Raw genomic sequence first — 24,544 nt, forward strand, 5'->3', positions numbered from 1 at the left:
GGGGAGTGATATAGGTCAAATTATACTATTACATTGTGTGCATGTACAAATATGTAACAACAAATTCCATCAATGTGTACAACTATAATGCTCCAATAAAAAAATGTGGAAAAAAGATACACGTTTATTTTGGGAGTGATGAAATATTCTAAAACTGATTGTGACTCTTCCTATAAGTGTCCAGAAGTAATCTGTGAAAATGATCCACTATTTTTTTGACCTAGAAAACCCCACAAAATCATGCAAATCAAGAGGTTCAAATCTTCATATTTAAATCATGGATAACATTTACTCTTCTGGAGCGAATCTGGAAGATCTACTTCACCCAACTAGACTCAACTTCCTACAGTATCCATCACCTCCCAATAATGTCATCAAATTATAAACCAATAGATTAATCCACTGATGAGAGTAAAACCATCATGATCTAATTGCCCAAAGCCCCACCCACCTCTGAACACTACTGCATTGGAGACTAACCCTTCAACCCATGAGCCTCTGGTGGACATTCCAGAATCAAACCATAATACCAAGCAAACAAAGTACCCGAGATGCACTGCCATACTTTCGGAGCTCATGGTGGAATTAACCCATATGTGAGCCCTCCTCCCCACCCCCATCACATTGAGATGACCTTTACTGAAAAGTAGCAAATTGTTTCTAAACCAGAAAAGGAGGTGGCACAGAAGAAGACATCCCAGAAATGAAAGAACTTATGGCACAGGAATATATTCAGCACAAAGTAAATGCAAATAAAAGTAAAAAAAAAAAAAAAAAATGTGATGCCTGCACAACTCTGTGAACACATTAAAAGTCACTGGGGCTGGAGTTGTGGCTCAGTGGTAGAGCACTTGCCTAGCATGTGTGCGGCACTGGGTTAGATCCTCAGCACACATATAAAGAAATGAATAAAATAAAGGTCCATCAATATCTAAAAAAAAATTTAAAATTTTAAAATTTTAAAATAAAAGTCACTGAATTGTGGACTTTAAAATGTGTGAATCATATGGTATATACATTATATCTCAATAAAACTATGAATAACAACAAAAGACTAACCCTGCCAGGCTCTCTGAGAATTTTTGAAGTTGATCTGGGGTGGAATTTGGACTTCAGACCACAGGAATAACCAGAATTCTAATAAGTAGCCCAGACTGAGAACCACTGATTCCCAGTGGGAAGGGAAACGACTGATTTTGAGGGAAGCCATGCTGCCTCTTGGTGGTCACTTCCTCCCACTCTAGGCTCTCTGGGACACTCCTCTAATACTCCTTCCCAGAATTATCCCTGCCCTCAAGCCAGACTGGATTGTGCAAAATAATCACCTTCTTTCCCTTTTTGATATTTGTATTAGTAAACATTCCTGAATTTTCAGCTCCCCTCATGGTTGCCCTTGATCCTTTATGGATTCTCAGCAGAAGCAGGTGCTCTCATTCCCAAGGTTGTTTCTACACCCTTGGGTGCCATCTGGCAGAACCATGCACCTCTTAACTAAAGCTCATTCAGCTCTTCATTCACCACAGAAGGGTGTTTTTTGAACAAACTCAGTGTACACTGTGAAGTCCATCCTATATTCTTAAATGTCAGCTTCCTCTTCATGATATTGATGCTGTTTTTAAAGTCCTGCTCCACCAACTACCAAGCCCTAAACAGTGGGTCCATTTCTGATCTCTTCCACCTCTGAGAGCTGCAGGATGCTTTTATCAGATTAAATTTCAGGGTCCATCAAGAGCCCCAGGGGTCCCTTTCCTGCCGATCCTGGGGTATCATTTTCTCATTTAGGGAATTAGAAAGTCACAGGATAAGTTTCCTGGCTTTTCTTTTTCCTAGCTCAGGCATGGAGAATGGAACTAAAATCATTAAACCATTTGCCTTGCTCCAAGAAATGCTTGAGTAGCTTCTCTAATTACCATGCCCTGAAACAGTTACTAATTAAGTACAGCTACTAATTAAGAACTCTGATCTTGTTATCAAACATCACAAAGTTGCAATCCTGATTCTGCTACTTGGTTGGAGAGTGGCCTTGGGCAAATTATATTTCCTAAGTCTAAGATTTCCTCTGTAAAGTGAGAATAATAAAGCCTGCATCGCAGGACTGTTAAGGGATTAAATTGTGACTGCAGATGTCAAGTGCTTGGCTCCAAGTGGGTGTGAGATAAATGGCCAGTGATTATGTCTTCAGGCAGTTTTAAGATGAAGCGATCTAGCTCCTCCTCCAATGTCTGCTGATGCTTGTGCCCGCCTGCACTCTCCAAGTGGAACAGTCTTCTAGGGGAAGGTAGGGGGAATAAACCTTTCTCTCAGGTTCCTCATCAGCCCCAGCAATGTCAAAGTCTTGGGATGCACTTGCAAACCTCCTCAGAGCATTTGCTTAGGTCCATTCCCACAACCTAGCACCCTCCTGTTTCTTTCTTTCTACGTTGATAGTCATTCCTGGAGACAGGGATACCTGTAGTCTTCACAAAGCTCTGTGCAGAAACAGGTCAATTTCATCACACATTGTCTTGCCATTAAAACCCAGGAGTGTCTGTCTCAGAACTGGTTGCTTTGTCCCCCAGCTATTTACCGGAAATTTATAAGTCACCATGACCTGGAATTGAATTTGTTACTCAACATAGCATCTAACATCTGACAAGAAAGTTTACAACAAATCATTAAGAAGTAGTTAAATCTCCACCTATTAAAATTCTCCCACACAGCTTAAATACTCCTCTTTCAAGTTGTCCTGTCAGCTGGAAATGATTTCCTCTTGCCTCTCTCTGCATTCCTATAATAGCTACTTTTATCCAGTACTCATTGATTGTTCCAGAATCATACAGCTAATGATTGCCAAATCCAGAATCCAATTGCACTAGTTTGAATAGCATCTCTCCAAAATTCATATTCATGGTAACCTCAGAATATAACTTTATTTGAAAATATAGTCATGTGTCCATTAACAATAGGGATAGGTTTTGAGAAATGCATTGTTGGGTAATTTCTTTATTGTCCCAGCATCATAGAATGTACTTTACACAAACCTAGATAGAATAGTTATCCATATGCCTAGTCTATATGGTATGTATATATTTCTCCTAGGACTATTCTGAGCAAAATAACATGAGATTAAATCAAACATGAGGGAAAATGATGCACTCAAAAGAGATTTCGTAAATATGAGATACATGAAGCTTCTGTCATCATAACAGTTTTGCTTTAAACTTTTTTTTATAAGTAGAAGGAGTACACTCTAAAAGAACTATTAAAAGTATAGTATAGTAAACACATTAAACAATAGCCGTCATTTATTATTATTATAAAGTATTACATACTGTATGTAATTATATGTACCATACTTTAAATGACTGACAGCACAGAGGTCTGTTTATGCCAGCATCATCACAAAAACCTGAATAAGCAGTGCACTCTGATGCTGTGAAAGCCCCATTAGGAGGTGCAGAGCCTTTTCAACTCTTTTGTAGTGTTACTGGACCACCCCGTACATGTGTCTGTTGTTGACTGAAGCAGCCACATGTGGTTCATAACAGAAAGAACTGTATAGACATAACAAAGTTAAGATGAGGTCATATTGGAGTAGGGCGAGCCCTAAATTCAGTGGTTGGTGTTTGTTTGCTTGTTTGTTTGTTCTGGCATAGACAGAGGTTTATTTAGGAAGAATAACATATTCAAAGGAGAAGGCAGGCTATCTCAAGAGTGAGAAGCAGTTTGACTTGGGCTGGGGGTCCAATCTTTATAGAAGGGCTGTTTCAAGGACTGGACTAAAGGTGCATCCAGGGTGGAGTTGCATAATTTCAGGCCAGTTTTCCCTGCGTTTGCTTATTTCCCTCATTTCACAAGGGCATGGGCCAAGGGTGTGTTGCCCTCGATTTACAACCATGCTTTCTACTTCTCAATGGCTTGTGGGTGTTTCCTTTCAGATTCAGTATTTCTCTCTCTTTATCCTAAATTCCTATCTTTCCTCAGCCCCTACTTTGATCCCTTAATTTTAAAGATTGGTGGGAGGTGAAGATCTCTTCTTTGGCTACTCTCAGGCTGGCAAGGGGCAATGACCCTGCCTAGTCAGGAATCAAAAGTCTCATGCTGACTGTTCTGAAGGAGGTAGACACTGGTCTCAGTTGCAGGGATGGGTTGATATTCTTGTGTTGCCATCTTCTTAACATGGAATTGTTGCAGTCTGGAAGATACAAGCTTTGTTAGATTTAAAAGACTCAGACTGAGCAATAGGAGCAGAAGTTACCAGAGTTCCTAACAGTGGTAACAGGCAAGTGAGGTTAGATAAAGTAAGTATTAATAGTTTTATTTGCCTGACAGGATCTGAATATCTCAGGATCTGAATTTTTTTTAAAGCATATCATATCAGCAAAATTAACTTAGGGCAAACATCATTTTAACAGAGTGTCTTCTGATTGTTAATATCAGTCACTCGTGCATAAGACTCCTTTTTTCTATATCCTTTATTTACTTTTGGTAAGGCTGACGCAAATGTACATCAAGTTACATTTAAAAGGTCAGAAGTCTTTCTTTTTTAATCTCCATTTATGATTGTTCTTTAGGTGTACTTTCCTGCCAGGTGTCTTAAGACCAAGTTAGTAAAAAATTGACCTTGTTCCTATCTACTGTTAGGGTCAGCTGAGATACCTCAGGGGTCACTTTCTGGAGCTTATGGGAAGCCTCTTGGCTCTTTCAGTCTTCCTTTACCAGTTGTGCCATCTGCCAGGATAGGTCAGGGTCTTGCTGGCCATGAATGGCTTTCCTTGAAAGTATCAGGAACATCTTCCTCTTCACTGATGCTCCTCTTTGCAGAATGTACACTGGTTGGTTTCCTGGTCTCTGCCTAGAGAGAGAGATGGACAAGTGATTTGCCCAGAGCTGCAGGACATTTAAGGCATCCCATGGTTCCCTGGATAGCTGGTGTTCTTACAAGATGAAAAGTTGAACACAGAAACACAAAAGAAAGCACAATTAAGGCCACGTGAAGATGGAGATGGAAGGGAGCCTTCTTTTTTGCCCTTTACTGTACATGGAACTCTTTCCCTGTCTTCGACACCATTTCATTTCTGACACTTTCAACATTCTCAAAACTATTCACTTATTCACTTAATCAACTAAAAAGGTAAGGGTCTGGTTTGGTCAGAAGTGGAGATAATGGAACAAGGAACAAGGATTGGATAAGACTGAATGAGAATCTTGGGAATTTTTTACAGCTGACAGTTAATATTATGCTTTTCAGGTTATGAACTTGACATTCCCAAATGATGCTGCCATGGTCCAAAGAATGCCAGGGTTTGCCAGCACCCAACAGAAATTAGAAAGAGGAAAGGAAAAATTCTTCTCTATAACCCTACTGACTTTAGACTTCTAGACTCCAGAATGGTGAAAGAATAAATTTCTATTGTTTTAAGTCACCTAGTTTGTGGTAGTTTATTACTGCAGCCTCAGGAAAGAAATATGCCAGCCCAGTATATCACATGCCAAGATACTCTGATGTGCTGCCTATGTGCATAGCAGCTAAGATAGTGCACTTAAAAGTTGAGGTGGGATGGAGACTATGCTGGGGAATAGGAAAGAGGGGAAGAATGGGCAGGGCTCTTTTCTTAAAAATATTGCCCAACTGTCATGTGGAGGCTCTGACCCAGAAAACAAGGCTCGAGTTTCAGCAGGTGGAAGAAGATGCAAGGAGTGGTGGGAATATTGGTCATTCTTTATTCTGAGGTGGCCGTTAGCCGCTCCCCAAGCCATTTTCATAGGACTTTTTAAAATATAGCTAAAACAAAGAAGGTACACTGCTATAGGTAACATAAGGGGGTGGGGGGCGAGCATGCTCACAAGTTCATGTTTATGACCTTTAGTCTACATGCTGAATCACAATCTTTCTGGCCTTGACTAACCATACATAGCTCATTCCCAGGCCTGGCTAAAATCAACATAGTTCACTGGAAGTCTTCAGCAAAAGAGCCTAACTACAGCCATTAGGGGGCCTGCCCCAACACCAACCTTCATTATATTTTGATCCTGTGAACTAGCAGAAAAAGAAAAATGAATTTGCTAATGAAGGAAGAAGGATGCATTAAAAAGTAAGGAGTGGGAACTGCAAAGTCCGCTACAAACTAGCTCTGTGATCAGACACATGGTGTTCAGATGTGGTTGCTCTGAGTCATAACATAAAAAATACTATTAACTTTCAACTGTAAAAAAATTCCTAAGGTCTTCATTCAGTCTTATCTAATTCCTGTTCCTTATTCCATTACTTCCGCTTCTGACCTAGACCAGATCCTTACATTTTAGTTGACTTCATGAATAAGTGAGTTAATATTGAGAATGGAAGATTGAAGGCGTCAGAAATGAAATGATGTCAGACAAGGAAAAAGTCAGATGTACAGTAAAAGGCAAGAAAGAAGACTCAAGAATCAGACTGGTCTGTCATTAACATTTGGTAACTAAAATGCCATAATAGAAGCAAATGTGACACAATCTTGATTATGAGTTAAGGGTATTTATAATATTATTCTTTATATTTTGGTAAGTTCAAAGTGTTTCATTTTTAAAAAGAACAGTAGAATCCTCAAAATGGGTGCACTGGATTGTCAGCATTCAAATCCCTTGCTTTAATAGGTTCTAAACCTTGTCTTTCATCAGCAAAGCTGATATGATTGTAGCCAAACATTTCATTCCCACGTATGAATAGACCAATACAGCCCTATGGGGAGAACCTGTGGAAATATACATGAGAAGTCATAAACTATTAATTTTCCTGGATCCTGGGTATTTATGCAAGGGCAAAGATAATTATTACAAAAGAAAAGTTTGGGGACTATGTAGATGAATAAGTCTATGCAAAATTTTTTTAATCTGTGACAAATTTTTATAACAATAAATTAGAAATAATTTAAGGTACAAATAAAGAATGTGCATGATTCCCCCATCTGGTCAGGTTACCACCCTTACCTCTGCCTGGATGGTTGTGGTAACCTGCAGCTGGTCCCTGCTTCCACAGTGTTCCCTGCAGTCTGCTCTCAACTCAAGCAGCTATCAGACACTTTCAAGATGAAATTAAATCTCCTCTCCACTTCTCCTCTAAGTATTCTTACTGCCTTCATAGCTACCATCCTAGTCTGAACCACCACCTCCTGGGTCCTAAATTATAGCAATAGCTTTCTAACTAGCCTCCCTCTCCCACTTTCTTTCACCTCAACACAATAGTGAAAGTGCTTCTTTTCAAATGATAAATCGGATCATACCACTTCTCTGCTCAGAAGCCTCCAGTGGCTTCCCATCTGACTCAGAATAAGCCTAAATGACTCAGAGCACATCACAGTAAACTTTGACAGTGGCACACAGTAGTTCATCTCCTTCCCAGTCACACTGGAGAATTTTGTTGGCTGTTCCCTCTACTCAAAACACTCTTTCCTCATATGGCTCCATGTAACTTATATAAAAAATTTCAAATGTCTACCTCTCCTGCCCCAAACATAACACATCCTAGAATATAAGTTCCACAGGGAAAGGGATTTTTATCCATTTATCACAACTGTTTCCCAGTACTTAGAACATAGTTGACATTCAATAAATATTTGTTAAATGAAAGCACAATTGGTTAAATAAATTGAGCTACATCAAAATGATGGAAGATCAAGCAATCAGAAAAAGAGTTTTTAATGTATCAATGTAAAAAAAAAGACTTAATATAATGTAATATAATATTAGTGTAAAGATCAAAGCTTGTGTTGTAATCAAAACTACATAGATATGATTTTGGCAATGATGATCTTTTCTGGTTCTTTTGCTTTCATTTTAATATGGGGGCTGGGTGTGAAGGTGTATGTTTCTAGTCCCATTGAGATGAGAAACATGCAGAAGGATCACAAGTTCAAGACCAGTTTCAGCAACTTAGCAAGATCTTCAACAAAACTTCAACAAAACTTTAGCAAAACTCTATCTCAAAACAAAAGTAAAAAGGACTGGTAAAGTACCCCTGGGCTCAATGCCCAGTACAAAAATAAGTAAATAAAATAAACATTGGGATCCCCAAGTTTGTCCTTAGTCTCTTGTCAATTTAATCTACTTTGTAGCTTCCTATACCCTCTAGTTTATTACTAGTTTATTTAGTATTTTGTACAAACTACCTTAGGCCCTCTAGAGCTTCTTATCCATGTATATTTTATATACACTGCTGTTTGTTAGATGGCATTCTGGGGTTAGTCATTTAATTCATTATCTCCTTCAATAAAATGGAAAACTCTCATAGCATAAGATGCCTAGAACACATTAATAAAAAGTGATAAAAGAAAATAATAAAGAGTCCAATTGTGTGCCAAGTACCTCTAAGAACTTTGCATATACTCCGAGCTGCTCTGTGAAGTAAGCCTATCTCTGTTACACAGATTAATAAATGAGGAAAATTTATGCTTGTAATGAACAGTGGCCAAAAAGTATATAAGTGTTACATCAAGTTGTGAACTGAAGTTTCTTCAAAGAGGCCACATTTGTATTTGGGAGCTTTCAGGTTGTTTGAATTTTACTGATTAGATTATCTAGACCTGTGGAGAGACAAAGTACTATAAGAAGCTCAAGTTGTATTTGGGTTATGTTAGGCTCCTTTGACTGATCTAGCATTTTTGTGACTACTGGATAAATGTGTATGTGAAGCTTGACGGACCTCTGGCCTCTATATTGAATATTATGGCTGGGAATGAGACAGTACCTGAATTTTGGAAGAGCTTTCCCTACTTTATTATTGAAAGCTTCTGAATCTTGTGGAGGAGTTTCATGACACTACCTGCTTGGGGGGTCTAAAAGTTTGTATAATCTCTTCATAGAAGAACCAAGTCCTTGGTAATCACTGTTCACGGGGAGCTCATGCGGTTAACTTGAGTACTTGAGTTTATGTTACCAGGGCATAGTCATTACCTGCGAATAAACCATTTACTTCCTTACAGCAGAGTTATTTTCCATCGTTAAGGTGCTAAAGTGGTGGGATTGTAGCGGTTTTTTTTTTTTTTTCTCCTCCAAAATTTCTTTAATTGTAGTTAAGCTGCGTGTGAGTGTGTGTGTGTGTGTGTGTGTGTGCGCATGTACGTGTTTGTGCGTGGCCAAATAGTTGTAAAATTTAGACAATACAGCAACAGGAAATCGCAGGGCAAAGTCTGGGAAAAGGGGAGGAACCCGAAGACAATGACAGCCAAGATCAGACTCCACCAAAGCGAGCACTCTGCGAAGGCGGGGAGTGCCCCCTGGGCTGAGCCGTGAGGGCCCAACCCACAGAAGATTCCTTATTGGGAGGCCGCCCAACGCCTCACGCAAACGACCTGAGGAGGCGTGGCTTGAGGTGTAGTCGTCTATGGGCGGAACCACTCCGGAAAGCTCGGGTTCAGGGAATGAGACAGGCGGTCGCTGATTGGCTGATGCAGAGGTGGGCGGGCTCCACAAGACCCGCCTCTCCGAGGGGCGGTGTCTGCAAATGAGCCTTTAGGAGAGGGCAGTTCTTCTACCGCGAGGTTACGCTGCCGACAAGGTAGGTTTATAACGCCGTTGGCCCAGAGGCTGAGCCGGAAGCGCTACAGTTTGACCCCCCAAGTCCCTGCTTTTTAAGGGACGGCCCTCTTTCCCCCCGCCCCGATCTGCTCCACTTCCTCTCCGCCCCGGTTCCCGGAGGCGAAAACCCCTGGTCAGGGCGGGGCGGCGCCGCGGAATCCCCCGGCCCCGGAAGAAGCGCCATCTCCCACCTCCGCCATGGAACCCACCGCGCTGTCCCTCACCGAAGAGGACCTGACTGAAGTGAAGAAGGACGTGAGTAGTACTACCTTGCCCCTGGTGCGGTTGGGGGCGGGCTACAGTCCGGCGGGAGAGGAAAGCGGAAACCCGGAGTCGCAGGACGCGGAGGAGCCTCTTGGTAGGAAGAGCGGAAGTTCCACGCACTGGAGGACCGCAGCGAGCCCTGTATTCAGGGACCTTGGTGGAAGTGGTGCCCAGTGACCGGTTACTCGACGTTTGAATCACTAAACGGAGGGCTTGGATTTTAAACCTTATCCAGCTGAGAGTTTGTTGACAGTCATCTTGCCCGTTCCTCGCCTATTTCATGATTCTCCCCCCACCCCCTTTGCCACTGTGCTCTTGGAGCTACGTTATTAGGGAAATGGTTCAGGTTCTTCGTTGAGTCAGTCTGCCTAGGATGCAGTCTCACTCTAGAGCAAAAGCTGGACCAGATAAAAGATCCCATGCAGTGAAGCAAATACGTGAAACTCTTTTTGCAAAGGGGGCTGGGGACAACTCAACAGCTGAAAGTGCAGCCTGGAATTCCCCTAGTAAGCAGACGCCCACATATTTAAATAGAGGTGGGGGGGGGGAAGACGAATACGTGTAGCTCAGAATTAATTTAAAGGTAAACGTAGAAAATATTCAGTTGCCAAATTCTGCTGTTCTGCTTGGAAGAAGCAAGCAAATTACGTGACACTTTGGGGCTGATAACGTGGTTCTAACGGTTTAAAAATTAAAACTGCACAAATCTAAATATTTAGTTTATTTAGGTATGACTTGTTTCCTTTTTATTTGCTTTTAATTAATTGTTTTATTAGATGAAGCATAAACACCACTAAAAAGTACTTTATATTAATTCTAATTACTTTTACTAAATCATCTTTGCAAACTTGTTAGGACAGCAACTTTTTGAATGCTTATCCCACTTAAAATCCCTTTTTCTTCCCTCCTCTGTATTGTTTATTATACTGTACTCATAATTAGAGTTGCTGTGACTCATTAGCAGAAAGAAACTGGATGTGACTGGAGATTTATGGAGCACTTATGGTGTGAAATTTTTTGGCCTAGAAGGCAAAAAATGAAGGCTAGGCCCATATTTTATATTCTAGTTGAGATAAGACTGGGATACTGAATTATTTTAAATAAGTGTTGTCTTATTCAAGATGCCAGTAAAATCTGAGCTTGAAGAGCTAGGTTCGTTATGTTCCAGATTCTTCATCACACAATTTTCAATTTTTTCACTTAGTCTTTACAACAACCTCTAAGGAAGACAATTGCTATTACCATTTTACAGCTCATAAAACAGGACCTGAAAGACAAGTGAGAAAGTAACACCTGTGTACAAATACAGATGCAAAGAAGTACTTCCAGATCTTTGTAGCTCTCTTGTTGATTCATTAATGTTATCCATTTCCATAATTTCAATTTATACTTGTATTGGAAAATTATAACCTTGAGGAAACCTATGGATGAGTTTCAAGAGGTCTATGAAAAAACTTTTAATTTTTCTGAGATATTTGTCATGTTTTCAAAATTATTAATGAAAACTTGGAAAGTTTGAAAATCATCCTTTGCATATTTGACCTTCCTTCTCTCTCAACTCTAGGACCTTATTTCCAGTTGTCTACTGGAAATCTAGTTTCTATGTTCTACAGATTGCACACCCTTTATCATCAAGAGTTGAACTTTTCATTATCATCCTTCCCCCAAAGTTGCTTGCTGTTCCTTCTGTATTTTCTGTTTGATAAATGATATACATTTGTCCCTCTGAGGATAACTTTCTGTTATCTGAGGTTTTACTTTCTGTGGTTTCACTTGCCATCATCCAAAAGTATTTCATGGAAAATTTCAGAAATTCATATTTTTTAAATTGGGCACTAAGTAGCATGGTGAACTCTTATACTATTTTGCTCCATCTAGCCAAGAGTGTGAGTCATCCCTTTGTCCAGATTATCTGTGCTGTGTACATTACCTGCCCATTAGTCACTAAATAGCTGTCTCAGATTATCATGGTATCACAGTGCTTGTGTATAGGATTTGGTACTGTCCAAGATTTCAGGCATTCACTGGAATCTAGGGGTCTGGGTTGGGGTCTGGTCCTCCCAGGAGCTCCCATTTCTTCACTATCTCCTCCTCCCCCTCTTCCTCATCTAGTTATTTACCTTATCTTTTTGGTTGAATTTAATTCATCTTAATAAATACAAATTACATGACACTTTGAGGCTGATCATTATCAGTTGGTTCTAACAGAAAATTAAAATTTAAGACATGCTTTTAATTTTAAAGGAGCTCAATTTCTTGGGGGAAGGGAAATAGACATATTTTAAGTCATAAAATACATGTGCAGTGAATTTTACATTTATCTAAAACACAGTGTGGCACTCTGTAAGTACAGGGTATTTAATATTGAACAAAATATACCTGATTCTTGCCTGTTTAAAACATATAGTTTATTAGAGTTGAAAATATATATGTATGTATTTACAAATTATGTTAAGTGCTATGAAGGAGACAAACTGGTGCTGAGACAGTAACAGGAAATCTGCTTGAGATAGCATGGTCATTGGATATTATATTTAAACTGAGTCCTTGGGCTGGGGATGTGGCTCAAGCGGTAGTGCGCTCGCCTGGCATGCGTGCGGCCTGGGTTCGATCCTCAGCACCATATACCAACAAAGATGTTGTGTTCGCCGAAAACTAAAAAATAAATAAATAAATAATAAAAAATTCTCTCTCAAAAAAAAAAAAAAAAAAGAAATCAGTTTCTGGCATAGCGCTATTTGTTAAAAAATAAGTAAATAAATAAATAAACTGAGTCCTAAAGAACTCAGTATGACAGAACTAGGGGAAAACATTCTAGGCAGAATAGAATTTGCTACAGACTTAAAACAGGCAAGACCTTGGTGAACTTAAGAATATTATAAGAAGGCAAAGGGTAGCCTGAGGTGAAGTTAAGTATGTGTCCAGAGCCAATTCATGTTTTTTCTCACAGGTATAGTAGAAATTTATTGAAGAATTACATTTTTTTTTTTTTTTTAAGACTCCTCTACCTATTCTGTGGGCTTGAGAACAAGAGTAAGAGTAGGGAAACCAGGGAAGAGACTTCTGGAATTTGTATAGATGAAGAATGATGGTGGTTTGGATCATGGTGAGGGCAATGGAAATAGATGGAGCACAGTTCCAGGTGCATTTTTGAAACAAATGATGAATTGAATATGAGAATTGGGAGAGTGGAATCAAGATTAGTCAGGGGACATGTCAAGCCAATTAGATCCACCAAGTCTAAAGGTCAGAAGAGAGGTCTAAGGTAGAAATAAAAGTATGGGATTGATTGATTTCACTTAGGAAGTTGAGTGCTAAAAGACAAAAGGGTTTTCTAAGACCCTGTAAAAAGAATGTGAAAAAACTAGCAGTTAAGCCTTAGAGATTGAGTGTAGTATTCATGTAAGACAAGAATTATGTTTCAAGGAGGGAGTGGTCAACTGTGTTCATGCTGCTGAGAAGTAAGATGAAGATGAAAAAGGAACTGATTTGGTAATAAGAACATCATTGGCTTTGAGAAGAATAATGGAAATGCCTGGGGATGAACTGGAGATGAGGTAAAAAAAAAAAAAAAAGAGAGACCTGATGTATAGAAAAGTGAAATATAGTCACAAGGTACTACAAAGTCAGAGGAGAGGGGTATCTGTCAAATCCTGGGTTATTAAGGAAGAGCTTTTCAAAGGAGATGACTTGAATTTTTTTTTTTTCCCCTCCTGGTACCAGGAATTGAACTCAAGGGGTGCTTAACTACTGAGCTACATCCTCAGCCCTTTTTTATATTTTATTTAGAGACAGGATCTTACTGAGTTGCTTAAGCCCTCACTAAGTTGCCGAGGCTGGTTTTGAACCAACAATCCTCCTGCTTCAACCTCTGAACCACTGGGATTACAGGCGTGCACCACTATGCCTGGCGAGATGACCTGATTCTTAAAGGATGAATAGGGGCTTAGAGTGTGAAAAAAGAAAAAAAGACAAAAGTGACAACATGAGTAAATATGGAGTAACAGCAGTTTAAGGGGAACATAAAGTTGGAGATCAGAGGTAGTGAAACCATATTATCAAGAATCTTTCCTACAATAATCAGTCATTATTTATTGAGCATTTATTGTATATCAGATACTGTGCTAAACCTTCATCTGCACCATCCCATTTAGTCTTCCTAAATGTTCTACAAGTTGTTTTCATCATTATTTTATCAATAAGGATCCTGAAGCTTTGAGTGATTAACTAAACTTGCCCCAACTCTCAAAAGATGTGACAGATTCAAAATTTGAAATGAGATTAACTCCACAGCTATGCTTTTAACTTCTCTACTATTCTGCTTGATTGAGAATTTTATCCCATAAGTCACAAGCAGAACAATTTTCAATTTTTAAAATATTAACATCATTGCGGTATTAGAATTCATATGATACTTTAGATTTCCATTTTCTTTTGATAAGTAAGAGATCTAATAGATGTTTAAAGGAGTAATTTTATAAAGAGGAAGGAAGTAGGAAGTATGGTTAGGCTTCTATTGTTAGTCCATGTGAGATATGATAAGGACCCGAAGTAGGGCAGCGATAACAGTAGAAGTGATGAAGGAGCAGATTGTGTGTACATATATGTGTGTAAATATGTATGTGGTTGGTTGGCAGGACCTTGTAGATGGGTAATTGGATGTGGCAAGTGAGTGACAGAAAGGAAGAGTTTAAGCATGAGTTCTAGATTTATAGTATGGCTGAATGGATTGTGGAACTTCCAAATGAGTTGAGAATGTCAGGGGTAAAGAAAAGGGGAAGATAATTTAGTTTGGGGTATGTCACATTTGAAGTATATTTAGGATGTCTAAGTGAGGAAGGTCTTGATCATGTAGGTGGTAAAATGACAATAGATGAGGTTTTTCAAGGAGTTCATCTTTCCTTACAACTTAGATTCATACATTCAACTTATTCTATGTAAGATGATTGTAGCAATCTTCTGACTGGCCTCCTTTCTCCTTTGGCCCCAGTTTGACTCCCCCTAGTCCTCTGCAAATGTTTTCTTATTGCATCTTTGATGACTCTTCCTTTTGACTATAGGTAAATTTGTGTCCCTGAGCATGTTGTAAAAGTCTTCCTATGATGTAACACTAGTTTTACTTCCCAACTTCATTCCTCTCAAACCTTTCATACACATCTGTGTTCCAGCTACACCCAGACTTCTCATTGTCTTTTGCAGTTACACATCTTCATGCCTTTAGCTCAAGTATAGCCTCTGTAGATTTCCCAAGTCTTGGGGATAGCTCCTGCTCACTCTATGCTTGCCCAATACTTGACCTATAATCTTTTGTGGGGGCGCCATATCAGTAATCTGATAGTTATTATTTTGCATGTGTTATGTATTCCCCACCTAGTCTAGAAGCCCTTTGAATACAGGATTCAAGTTTGTTCATTTTTGTATACTCGGTGTTCAGCACTTGGCTTACTAGGAATTTAGATACAAAAAAAATCTCTGAGTAAATACTGTATTTCACTGCATAATTGTTGCCACAGCATTAATGTACATTCACAAGTATTCTGTTTACCAAAGACAGTTTAGTAATAAATATTTTTTAAGTTATACTGGCACAATTTAAAAAAGAAAAGGGATTCACCTACTGGGCAAACCTCATATTTTTATAAAAAAAAAAAAAGGCATAAACTCTGCAGTGATTGTATGGTGAAATACAGTTAATGCATGTAGGAATTCAATGAACTGAAAACTGTACGACGTCTTCACCCAGAAGACTTGGTGTATACTAGGATGCTGATGATTCCTTCTGTTGCTTTTAGGTCATCATTTTTGAATGTGAGTCAAATCAATTATCATTGTCATCATCCCTACTATGTACCAGGCACTTTTCTAAACACTTTGCATATAATATTTATTCCTTATAAAATATTTATTCCTTATAAAAATTAAATGATGTAAGAGACACAAAGGAGTTAACTAACTTACCTAAGATCACATATCTGGTACATAGAGGAACTAAAATGCAATCACTGACATCAGATTTATTAATGGCATTTATTAAGACTAACACAGACCTGATTTAAACAATGTGTAATATATACATGTATCCAAACATTACATGACACCCCACTGATATCTATACTTTTTGTGTTTTATGTATTAGTTAAAAAAATATATAGGAACAAATAATTTAAAAAAAAAAAAAACATGTATTTTCTGCAGATTAAGCCTATTCAGGCACTTCTTAGGTCTAGACTTGTTTCTCCTGTCTCCTTTTTCTTGATTTATATTTCCTAACATTCACTTTCCTTTAGGTTCCTTTCCCCACACAACACAACACACATTACATATCTCCCCTTCCACCTAGACTGACTCGGGAAGTTATAGTTTTTCTAACTTCTTATACCTACTTGAACTTTCATCTTAATTCACATGCATTTTAAGTGACCTGAGCCTCCTGACTTCAGAACATTGTCTCACACCAGCTGAGATTCCTAACTAGGACTAGGAATGTAGCTCAGTGGTTGAGTGCTTGCCTAGCACACATGAGGCCCTGGGTTCAATCCCCAATACTTGTAACTACTTATTAGTTACCTGTGTGGTTTTACTAGATGTTACAAAATAACACTGAAACATATTTTGTCTTTTAGGCTTTAGAAAATTTGCGGGTTTACTTATGTGAGAAAATCATAGCTGAGAGACATTTTGATCATCTACGTGCAAAAAAAATACTCAGTAGAGAAGACACTGAAGAAATTTCTTGCCGGACATCAAGTAGAAAAAGGGCTGGAAAATTGTTAGACTACTTACAAGAAAACCCCAAAGGACTGGACACTCTTGTTGAATCTATTCGGAGAGAAAAAACACAGAACTTCTTGATACAGAAGATTACAGATGAAGTGTTAAAACTTAGAAATATAAAACTAGAACATCTGAAAGGTAAGGCATCTTAGGTTTCAAAGAGTTAATATAACAGTGCTTTATTTTAATATTTATTTTTTAGTTGTAGTTGAACACAATACCTTTCTTTTATTTATTTATTTTTACGTGGTAATGAGGTTCAAACCCAAGGCCTTATACATGCTAGGCGAGCGTTCCACCACTGAGCCACAACCCCAGCCCATAACAGTGCTTTTTAGAAAAGTAAAATAAAGTGCAAAACAAAACAACAAAAAAATTGGAAATAATTATTATTATTCATTTTTTTTACCATATGTGATGTCATTACATTGCAAGAATGAAATATTCAGTATTCTGTATTCGTATTTATTTAGCAATATCATTTATAGATATATGATGGAAGTAATCTCTGAAAACACTGTACATTGCTTATTAAGAATTGTATATAGGTGAAGTTCAACTCTGCTAATTCTCTTACCAGTTGATCACAAGATAAAGTTATTGGCATGTGTTCATAGCAATCATGTATGTACATACAACTTTAAATACTAGAGTCACACAGTTTAGCAAGACATGAGAAACATGAGAACTGAGACTGATTAAGGGAATAGCATTACCTCTCCCATTTTACTTTCACCCCAGAGCACGCACACACTGATTGGAATACTGTGCTTCTCTTTCTAGAGCACTAATTTAAATCTTCACGTGATATAGCTTTTCTCCATTTGTTCTTGGCATTAGAGATCAAGAAATGAGAAATTTAGGGCTCTGCCCTTAAGGAACTCATGGTCTGTATGTCCTTACTGAGACACTTTGAACATTTCCCCTCATGAGCCATATATAATAGTTTCTGTAGCATGGAACAGAGTGTAAATGTATTTTGAAAAACTAGTGGAAAAAAATGACACATAATATGTATATTGCACATTGTACTAAAATTTGTCAACTCAGGAGTTTCCATTCCTTTAACGGGTTGAATATTTGCTAAGCCTAACAGAAAAATAAATTGTACTTGTATTTATTCTTTCAATTCTGGGGTTAATTGTCAACTAGACCCTTCGGATACAATAAAATTGTTTTATAGGAATAAACACTGTCATTTAAGTAAACTATTATGTTGAGAACCCAGGGTATTATCTATTGCATTAAGGTTCTCACTTTCCCACAAAATAGTCTTGGAAAAAGAATGAGTTACCTGGCTGGGTGTGATGGGATACGCCTATAATCCCAGCGGCTTGAGAGGCTGACACAGGAGGATCGAAAGTTCAAAGCCAGCCTCAGCAAAAGCGAGGTGCTAAGCAACTCAGTGAGGACCCTGTCTCTAAATAAAATACATAAAAGGGCTGGGGATGTGGTTCAGAGTCATGTACTCACAATCCCTTGTACAAAAAAAAAACTAGTTACTTGTTTTCCTATCTCTGTTGGTAATAATGAGATGACTTCTAAAATCCTTTTGAGTTCGAATACACTGTGATTCAAGAATCAATAATTGCCATTGATCACCTCACAGCATATGCCCTGTTTAAATTTTGTTTTTATAGGCCAATTGGATTTTGTTTTTTACGAGAATGCTAAAAATATTAGTTGTGAAAACTATTTCTTATTTTATGAAAAAAAATTAGGATTGCTTCATTTTTTCCAGGTCCTTCAGTGGTTAAATATGTAAATATACATTAAATTATAGCATGTTAGTTAGCTTCTTTGAGACTGCTTCCTTATCTAGAGAATGTGATTTTTAAGAAAAGCAAATGAGATTGAAATGGATTATGACAGAATTTATAAATTGCAATTTAAATTCTGATCATGTAGTAACTAGTTCAGTCTTTTTTTTTTTCCCCTTTGCTACTGGGATTGAACCCAAGAATGCTTAACATTTAGCCACATCCCCAGCCACAGCCCTTTTTTTGGAGTGGGGGTACCAGGGATTAAATTGAGGGGCACTTGGCCCCTGAGCTATATCCCTAGCCCTATTTTTTTATTTTTTATTTTTTTTATTTATTTAAAGACAAGGTCTCACTGAATTGCTTAGCACCTTGATTTTGCTGACGCTGGCTTTGAACTCGCAATCCTCCTGCCTCAGTCTCCTAAGCCGAGTAGCAAAACCTTGTCTCAAATTTTAAAATAAGGAAAAAAGGAGGGTGGAGTCTGAGTCCACACCTATCTTGTAACCTCTATTTATTTTTTTGTACTGGGAATTGAACCCAGGGTGTTATATCACTGAGCTACATCCACGGCCCTTCTTACTTTTTATTTTGAGACTGTGTCTCACTAAGTTGTCCAGACTGGCCTTGAATTTGCCATCCTCCTGCCTCAACTTCGAAAGCAGCTGGGATTATAAGCATAAATATGACTGAATTAAACTCAGATTTTTTTAGTTACTTTTTCATTTATATCTGAATAATTTTATTGTAGGACTGAAATGTAGCAGCTATGAACCTTTTCCAGATGGAGCCATGAACAATCTTTCTAGATCAAATTCAAATGAAAGTAATTCCTCTGAAAAACTGAGAGCATCCACTGTCATGTACCATCCAGAAGGAGAATCCAGCACAGCTCCCTTCTTTTCTACTGATTCTTCTCTGAATTTACCTGTCCTGGAAGTAGGCAGAACTGAAAATACCATCTTCTCTTCAACTACATTTCCTAGACCTGGGGACCCTGGGGCTCCTCCTTTGCCACCAGAGTTGCAGTTAGATGGAGGAACTTGTGGAAGCTCTAGTGAGATGTTTCTTCCCTTAAGATCACGTGCTGTTTTACCACAATGACACTTTACTGCCTTTTAATTTTTTTAGTAGTGACAAAAAAATGTTTTAAAGGATATGAATCTTTTTATAAAATCACTATAATGATTTGCTTCCATTTGATAAATGTCTTTTAAAACAATGTAAGTATACTTTGTAAATATAATTTTTTAGAATAAAAGAAACATACTTTTGGAATAGCTAAATGTAAATCATGTTGATCATGTACTTTTCAGTATTTTTTTTTTCATTTTTTAGGTGGTTTAGTACTTTTTATATTGTAAGATAATTTTAATAAGGAACATTTCTCTATTTGGGAACAGAAAGACTGGGACTAGTGTTCTCAATTCCTTTTGTACAAGAAATTTTCTAGTATAGTCTTTTCAACCCATTTACCAGTAAATTTTCAGCATTAAGCTATTTCTATTTGGCAAGAAGCTGACAACTGATGGGAAAGCTGCCAGTAAACTGAAAAGAATCTCTTTCCCACTCATTTGGTCTTATGGGGTCTCCTCCTGATTCTGGAGGAACATGGAGTTTGAGCCACTTACGATCTGTTTGCCAAAATTCTTACTAACCTTACTAATTAATACTACTTTCTTTGGGTTTTTACAGTCTATCCTTTATAATTTTCTTTCTCCAAAAATAATCTTGGTATGAATCTCATTACATGTAGTTTGATGAGATTTTTAAAAACACTTTCTCTGTATTTTTCATTCTTTTAATGAGTACCACTATACAGTTGAAATAGCTAGAACAAATTGGTTTTGAGATGTATGTGTGACAATTCTGTTTTTAATACTATTTGAAACAATTAGGCCATTAGCCAAATTTATATTATTGTTTTATAACAAAATTTGAGTAATTTCACACACATAAATCTTATGTTCTCATTGTCTTCATTTAAATTATAATTCTACCAGTTTCCAGACATTCACCTCCTATATATTCCTATTATTTTAAAAACCTAGAAGTGGAAATTTGCTATCAACAATAAAAGTTTTTTAAAATGTAGTGATATGTTTTGGAGTTTCAAATTTTTCAATAGGGAATGTCTAAAATACCACCACCCAGATAGAGGTTAGTTTTAATACTGAATTTCTTTTAGACTATTGAATAATGGTATAAACAATAAAATGAAGTCAATTTTTTTCTCTTTAAACACTAAAAGCTTAACCATTGCCCAAAGTATACAAATTAGAATGACACAATGACATGATATGCAATTTGTTACTGTTGATTAATGCAGCAGTGAAAAAGTTACTTTTCAGGGTACCACATTATCACAATATAAAACAACACCTTTAAGTTCACTTCTTTTTAAAAAAATGGAGCTGGGAGAGCAGTGCACACCTCTATAATCCTAGCAATTCAGGGCGCTGAGGCAGGAGGATCACAAGTTCAAGGCCAGTGTGGGCAACTTAGCAAGATTCTGATTCAAAAAAGGGCTAGTGCTATATAGAGCATAGTTGTGGGACATACCTGGGTTTGATCCCCAGTATCTCACACACAAAAAAAATAATACTTTTTGGTGCAGTTGTAGGTTTACATAAAAATTGATCAAAAAGTAGAGAGTTCTCAAATACCCTTTCTTCCCCATTTTCCCATATTAACATTTTGCATTGTTGTGATACATTTGTTAAAATTGATAAACTAGTATTGATACATTATTATTCAAATCCTGGTACCTTATTATTAGCCAAAGTTCCTCATTTATTTTAAGGTTCACTGTGTGTTGTACAATACTATAGGTTTTTAAAATGTATATAATGTCATGTGTCCACAATTACAGTATTATACAGAATAGTTTCACTGCCTTAAGAATTCCTGTATTCCACGCATTTGCTCTACTTTTTCTGTTTTCCACCTTCTGACCCTGACAAATATCCATCTTTTATTATCTCTAGTTTTCTTTTCAGTATGTCATCTAGTTAAAATCATAGTAAGTTGCATCTTCAGTCTGACTGCTTTCATTTAGCCATGTTCACTTATGATTTCTCCAGGTCTTTTCATGAGTTCACTTTTGATGAGATGATTCATCTTTGGTTATCCCAATACAGGTCAAACACTGGAAAACAGTAGGCCAGAATAATGGCAGGGTTTTTTTTTTATTACTATTTTGAAAATTTTTATTTTAGGGTTATTTATTTGGTTTTGATGAACATTTTAAGTGCAATTTGTCGATCTTGTCAGTAATTTTTGTATACTAATTTGTTATACATGAGAGTAGAATGCATTTGACACATATACATGAATGGAGTATTTCTCATTTGTCTGATTGTACATGATGTAGAGTTACTATGTCAGTAAGTTTTACTGTTTAAGAGATCTTTGCCTTTGCAGCATTTTGATGCTATTCTCCTGTTTATTTCTGTAAGTTCAGTTTTACTTTCCTGTTTAGCTCTTTGGTCCATATCATTTTAAAGTAATTTTTGTGTGATGTATGAGATACAAGTTCAAATCTCATAGGTACTGTCTAAGCAATGGAAAAGGTGGAAGAAATGTCCATCTTCAACCTCATTTATCACTGTATAAATATGTATACTGTTGACTTGGAAACAAAAGTAGCAAACCAAGAAACAAATAGACCTAGTTATTAAATGTGGCCTATGAAGCCTTTCTGAAAGAGCAGATATTAACACAGATAACTTGAGTGTAGCTCCTAAAATCCTCACCCTAAATTTGCCATATAATTAAAAAAAATTTGTAGTTCTAGATGGACAGAATGCATTTATTTTATTTGTTTATTTTTATATGGTACCAAGGATCAAACCCAATGCCTCACACATGTTAGGCAGGCACTCTGCCACTACAGTACTAGTCGCTGCCATATTATAATTTAGTGATCAGAAATTGTCCTTTATTGCAATGGTTTTGAAACTTTGCTTTCCATTTTGGAGTCAACAGGGGAGCAGCACCCATACCAATTAACTTCAAACGTGTCCATATGGAAACAGGTGATTCTATGTACAACAAAACTTGGGAAACAGCCTTATTGGATGCCAAGTACTGTGTTTGGTGTTTACCCATGTGTAGTCTTGCAGTCTTGTTTGTAATCCTAATAATAACCCTACAAGGTGGGTTTGTTGTCTTTTTATTTTAATAAGAAACTTTACCAAAAAAAGTGGCAAATTCTTTTTGCAAAAAAGAATTGATAGCATTATCAGGAAAGACCTCTTAACAGCAGGTGACCTTTGAGCTGAGACCTAATAGAAGAAAGGAAGCTGTCCTGTGAGATTCTGGAGGGAGAGTTCCAGGCAGGAGTTGCACTGAGTGTAAAGGCTGTATTGACCTGTGTGGCTAGAACATAAGGGAGGTGAGGGTGACTGGAGAGTTCAGGAGCCTGCTTTGAGATGAAATTTCACAAATGGAGAGGAGTGCCTGCAGGGGTGGCCCAGCATCCAAACCTGAAGAAGTGGGTAGGAACAGTATGAGGAAAGAATCTGTAGAAGGATAGGTAATGCAGATGGCAGACCATGAATGGGGCAAGCAGGGCTTTCCACGGGGAAAGGGATAGCAACAAAGAGAAAATCAATTGCATACTTAGGGATTGATCAAATAAGGAAACACATTTAGGATAATGGGACCCAGATCTCTCATGATACAGAATGAAGCTACAAATATAGAAAGAGAAAACTAAAAGAAACTCTATAGTATTGAATTAAAATTGAAGGTGTAAGTGCAAACTCAAGGTTTTCAATATTTCAATGAATGGATATGGAAATAAATAACATTCCTTAGCTTTGTCTCTTGGTGAGTCCTGGAAACATTAATATCCCTTTTGCAATGAGAAAAGCACCCAGATCTTGGCTTCTAAATGCCATTCTCCACTAAAAAGAATTGGGATTCCTTGGTGAAATGACTAATTTCAGGGCACAGTATAAGATCAACTTTGGGCCAGACATGGTGGCTCATTTGTATAATACTAGTGACTTAAGCTGAAGCAGAGGATCACGAGTTCAAGGCCAGCCTCAGGGACTTAGCTAACTTAGCAAGAATCTGTCTAAAAAAATAAATAAAATACAAAGGGCTGAAGATATAGTTCTGTGAAAGCACCCCTGGATTCGATGAGCTTAAAACATGTTCCAGGATGCAAGCGAGTCCTCAAGGAATGGTGGGAACGTGCAGAGGACACAGATGCCACCTTGAAGGGTTTCCACTGGCCAAATCTGAAACAATTTCAACATCAAAATAAAAATAATACTTGATCATAACTCACTAGATAAAATGGGACACCATGAATCAATGCTAATATAAGTAAATGAACAAATAATTTGGTAGAGAATAGAATATTGACACAGTTTCAAAGTGGCTCCCAACAAAATTCTTATTAATTACAAAAGGGGGAAAGGTGGCTTTATAGTAGAGAAACCTAGCCGACTAAATGATAAGCAAGAAATCAAAATTAGATTCTTGAGTCAGGACAAATTGAAATGTGCCTTCTAAAAGTCTGCAGTGAGAAGACTGCAATACTACTTTCAAGATATTCCTGCCAGAGATTCATAACCTGAATCTAATTGTGAGGAAACAACAGACAAATTCAAGTTTCTTCCACAAAATAACTGGCCTATAAGCTTCCAAATAACAAAATCATGAAAGACTGAGCAACGATTCCAGGTTGAAGGAGACAAAGACACGACTACTAACTACCACATGTGAATCTGAGCCATATATTTTTGGTAGTTTGGTGGTTGTATGAGAAGTCTTTGTAATATAGACAATATAAACAAATAAAATATTTTTACTAAGCTTAAAGTTTGGGGGCATAATAAACATCATCTCAGATGGGTCAGAAAAAAGTTCTTTGTCCTTCCAATTTGTGCCTGCAATTTTCTGTAAGTTAAAAAGTATTCCAAAATTTAAAAATTTAAGGATTATTAAATATAAGGAAAAATTAACAATAAAAATACTCTTGCCATTTTCTAAGCAAAAGATGAAGGTGGTAGAAGTGGAGTTGGTTAAAGTGTTAGAATTTGGAATATATTTTTAAACTTGGAATGACAAGTTTTGTGGAGTTTTGTCCTGAGCACCTGGATGAATAGTGGTGCAATTTAGGGATAGAGAAGACTGTGAGAGATGGAAAGTACTGGTGGAGAATGATCTGTTGCAGCTTGGTGCACTACTCCAAAACAGTA

The 24,544-nt window shown here is 37.5% G+C and overlaps 1 protein-coding gene and 1 long non-coding RNA gene across 2 annotated transcripts; one reads left to right on the plus strand and one right to left on the minus strand.

Moving 5' to 3' along the window:
* Nucleotides 1–3,867: 3,867 nt before the first annotated feature.
* Nucleotides 3,868–9,887, minus strand: LOC143403909 (uncharacterized). The gene is made up of 3 exons (XR_013091905.1): nt 9,801–9,887; nt 4,639–4,834; nt 3,868–4,174 (listed from the first exon to the last, which is right to left on the minus strand). It is a non-coding gene; the product is annotated as an uncharacterized LOC143403909 (long non-coding RNA).
* Nucleotides 9,480–23,434, plus strand: Bcl10 (BCL10 immune signaling adaptor). The gene is made up of 3 exons (XM_076862224.1): nt 9,480–9,786; nt 16,419–16,707; nt 19,081–23,434. Exons 1-3 carry the CDS (start codon nt 9,730–9,732, stop codon nt 19,431–19,433), a joined length of 699 nt encoding a protein of 232 aa, XP_076718339.1. The 5' UTR covers nt 9,480–9,729; the 3' UTR covers nt 19,434–23,434.
* The last annotated feature ends 1,110 nt before the right edge of the window (nt 23,435–24,544 follow it).

The sequence above is a fragment of the Callospermophilus lateralis genome, chromosome 7 (genome assembly GCF_048772815.1).
Source record: "Callospermophilus lateralis isolate mCalLat2 chromosome 7, mCalLat2.hap1, whole genome shotgun sequence".
Classification (NCBI taxonomy): domain Eukaryota; kingdom Metazoa; phylum Chordata; class Mammalia; order Rodentia; family Sciuridae; genus Callospermophilus; species Callospermophilus lateralis.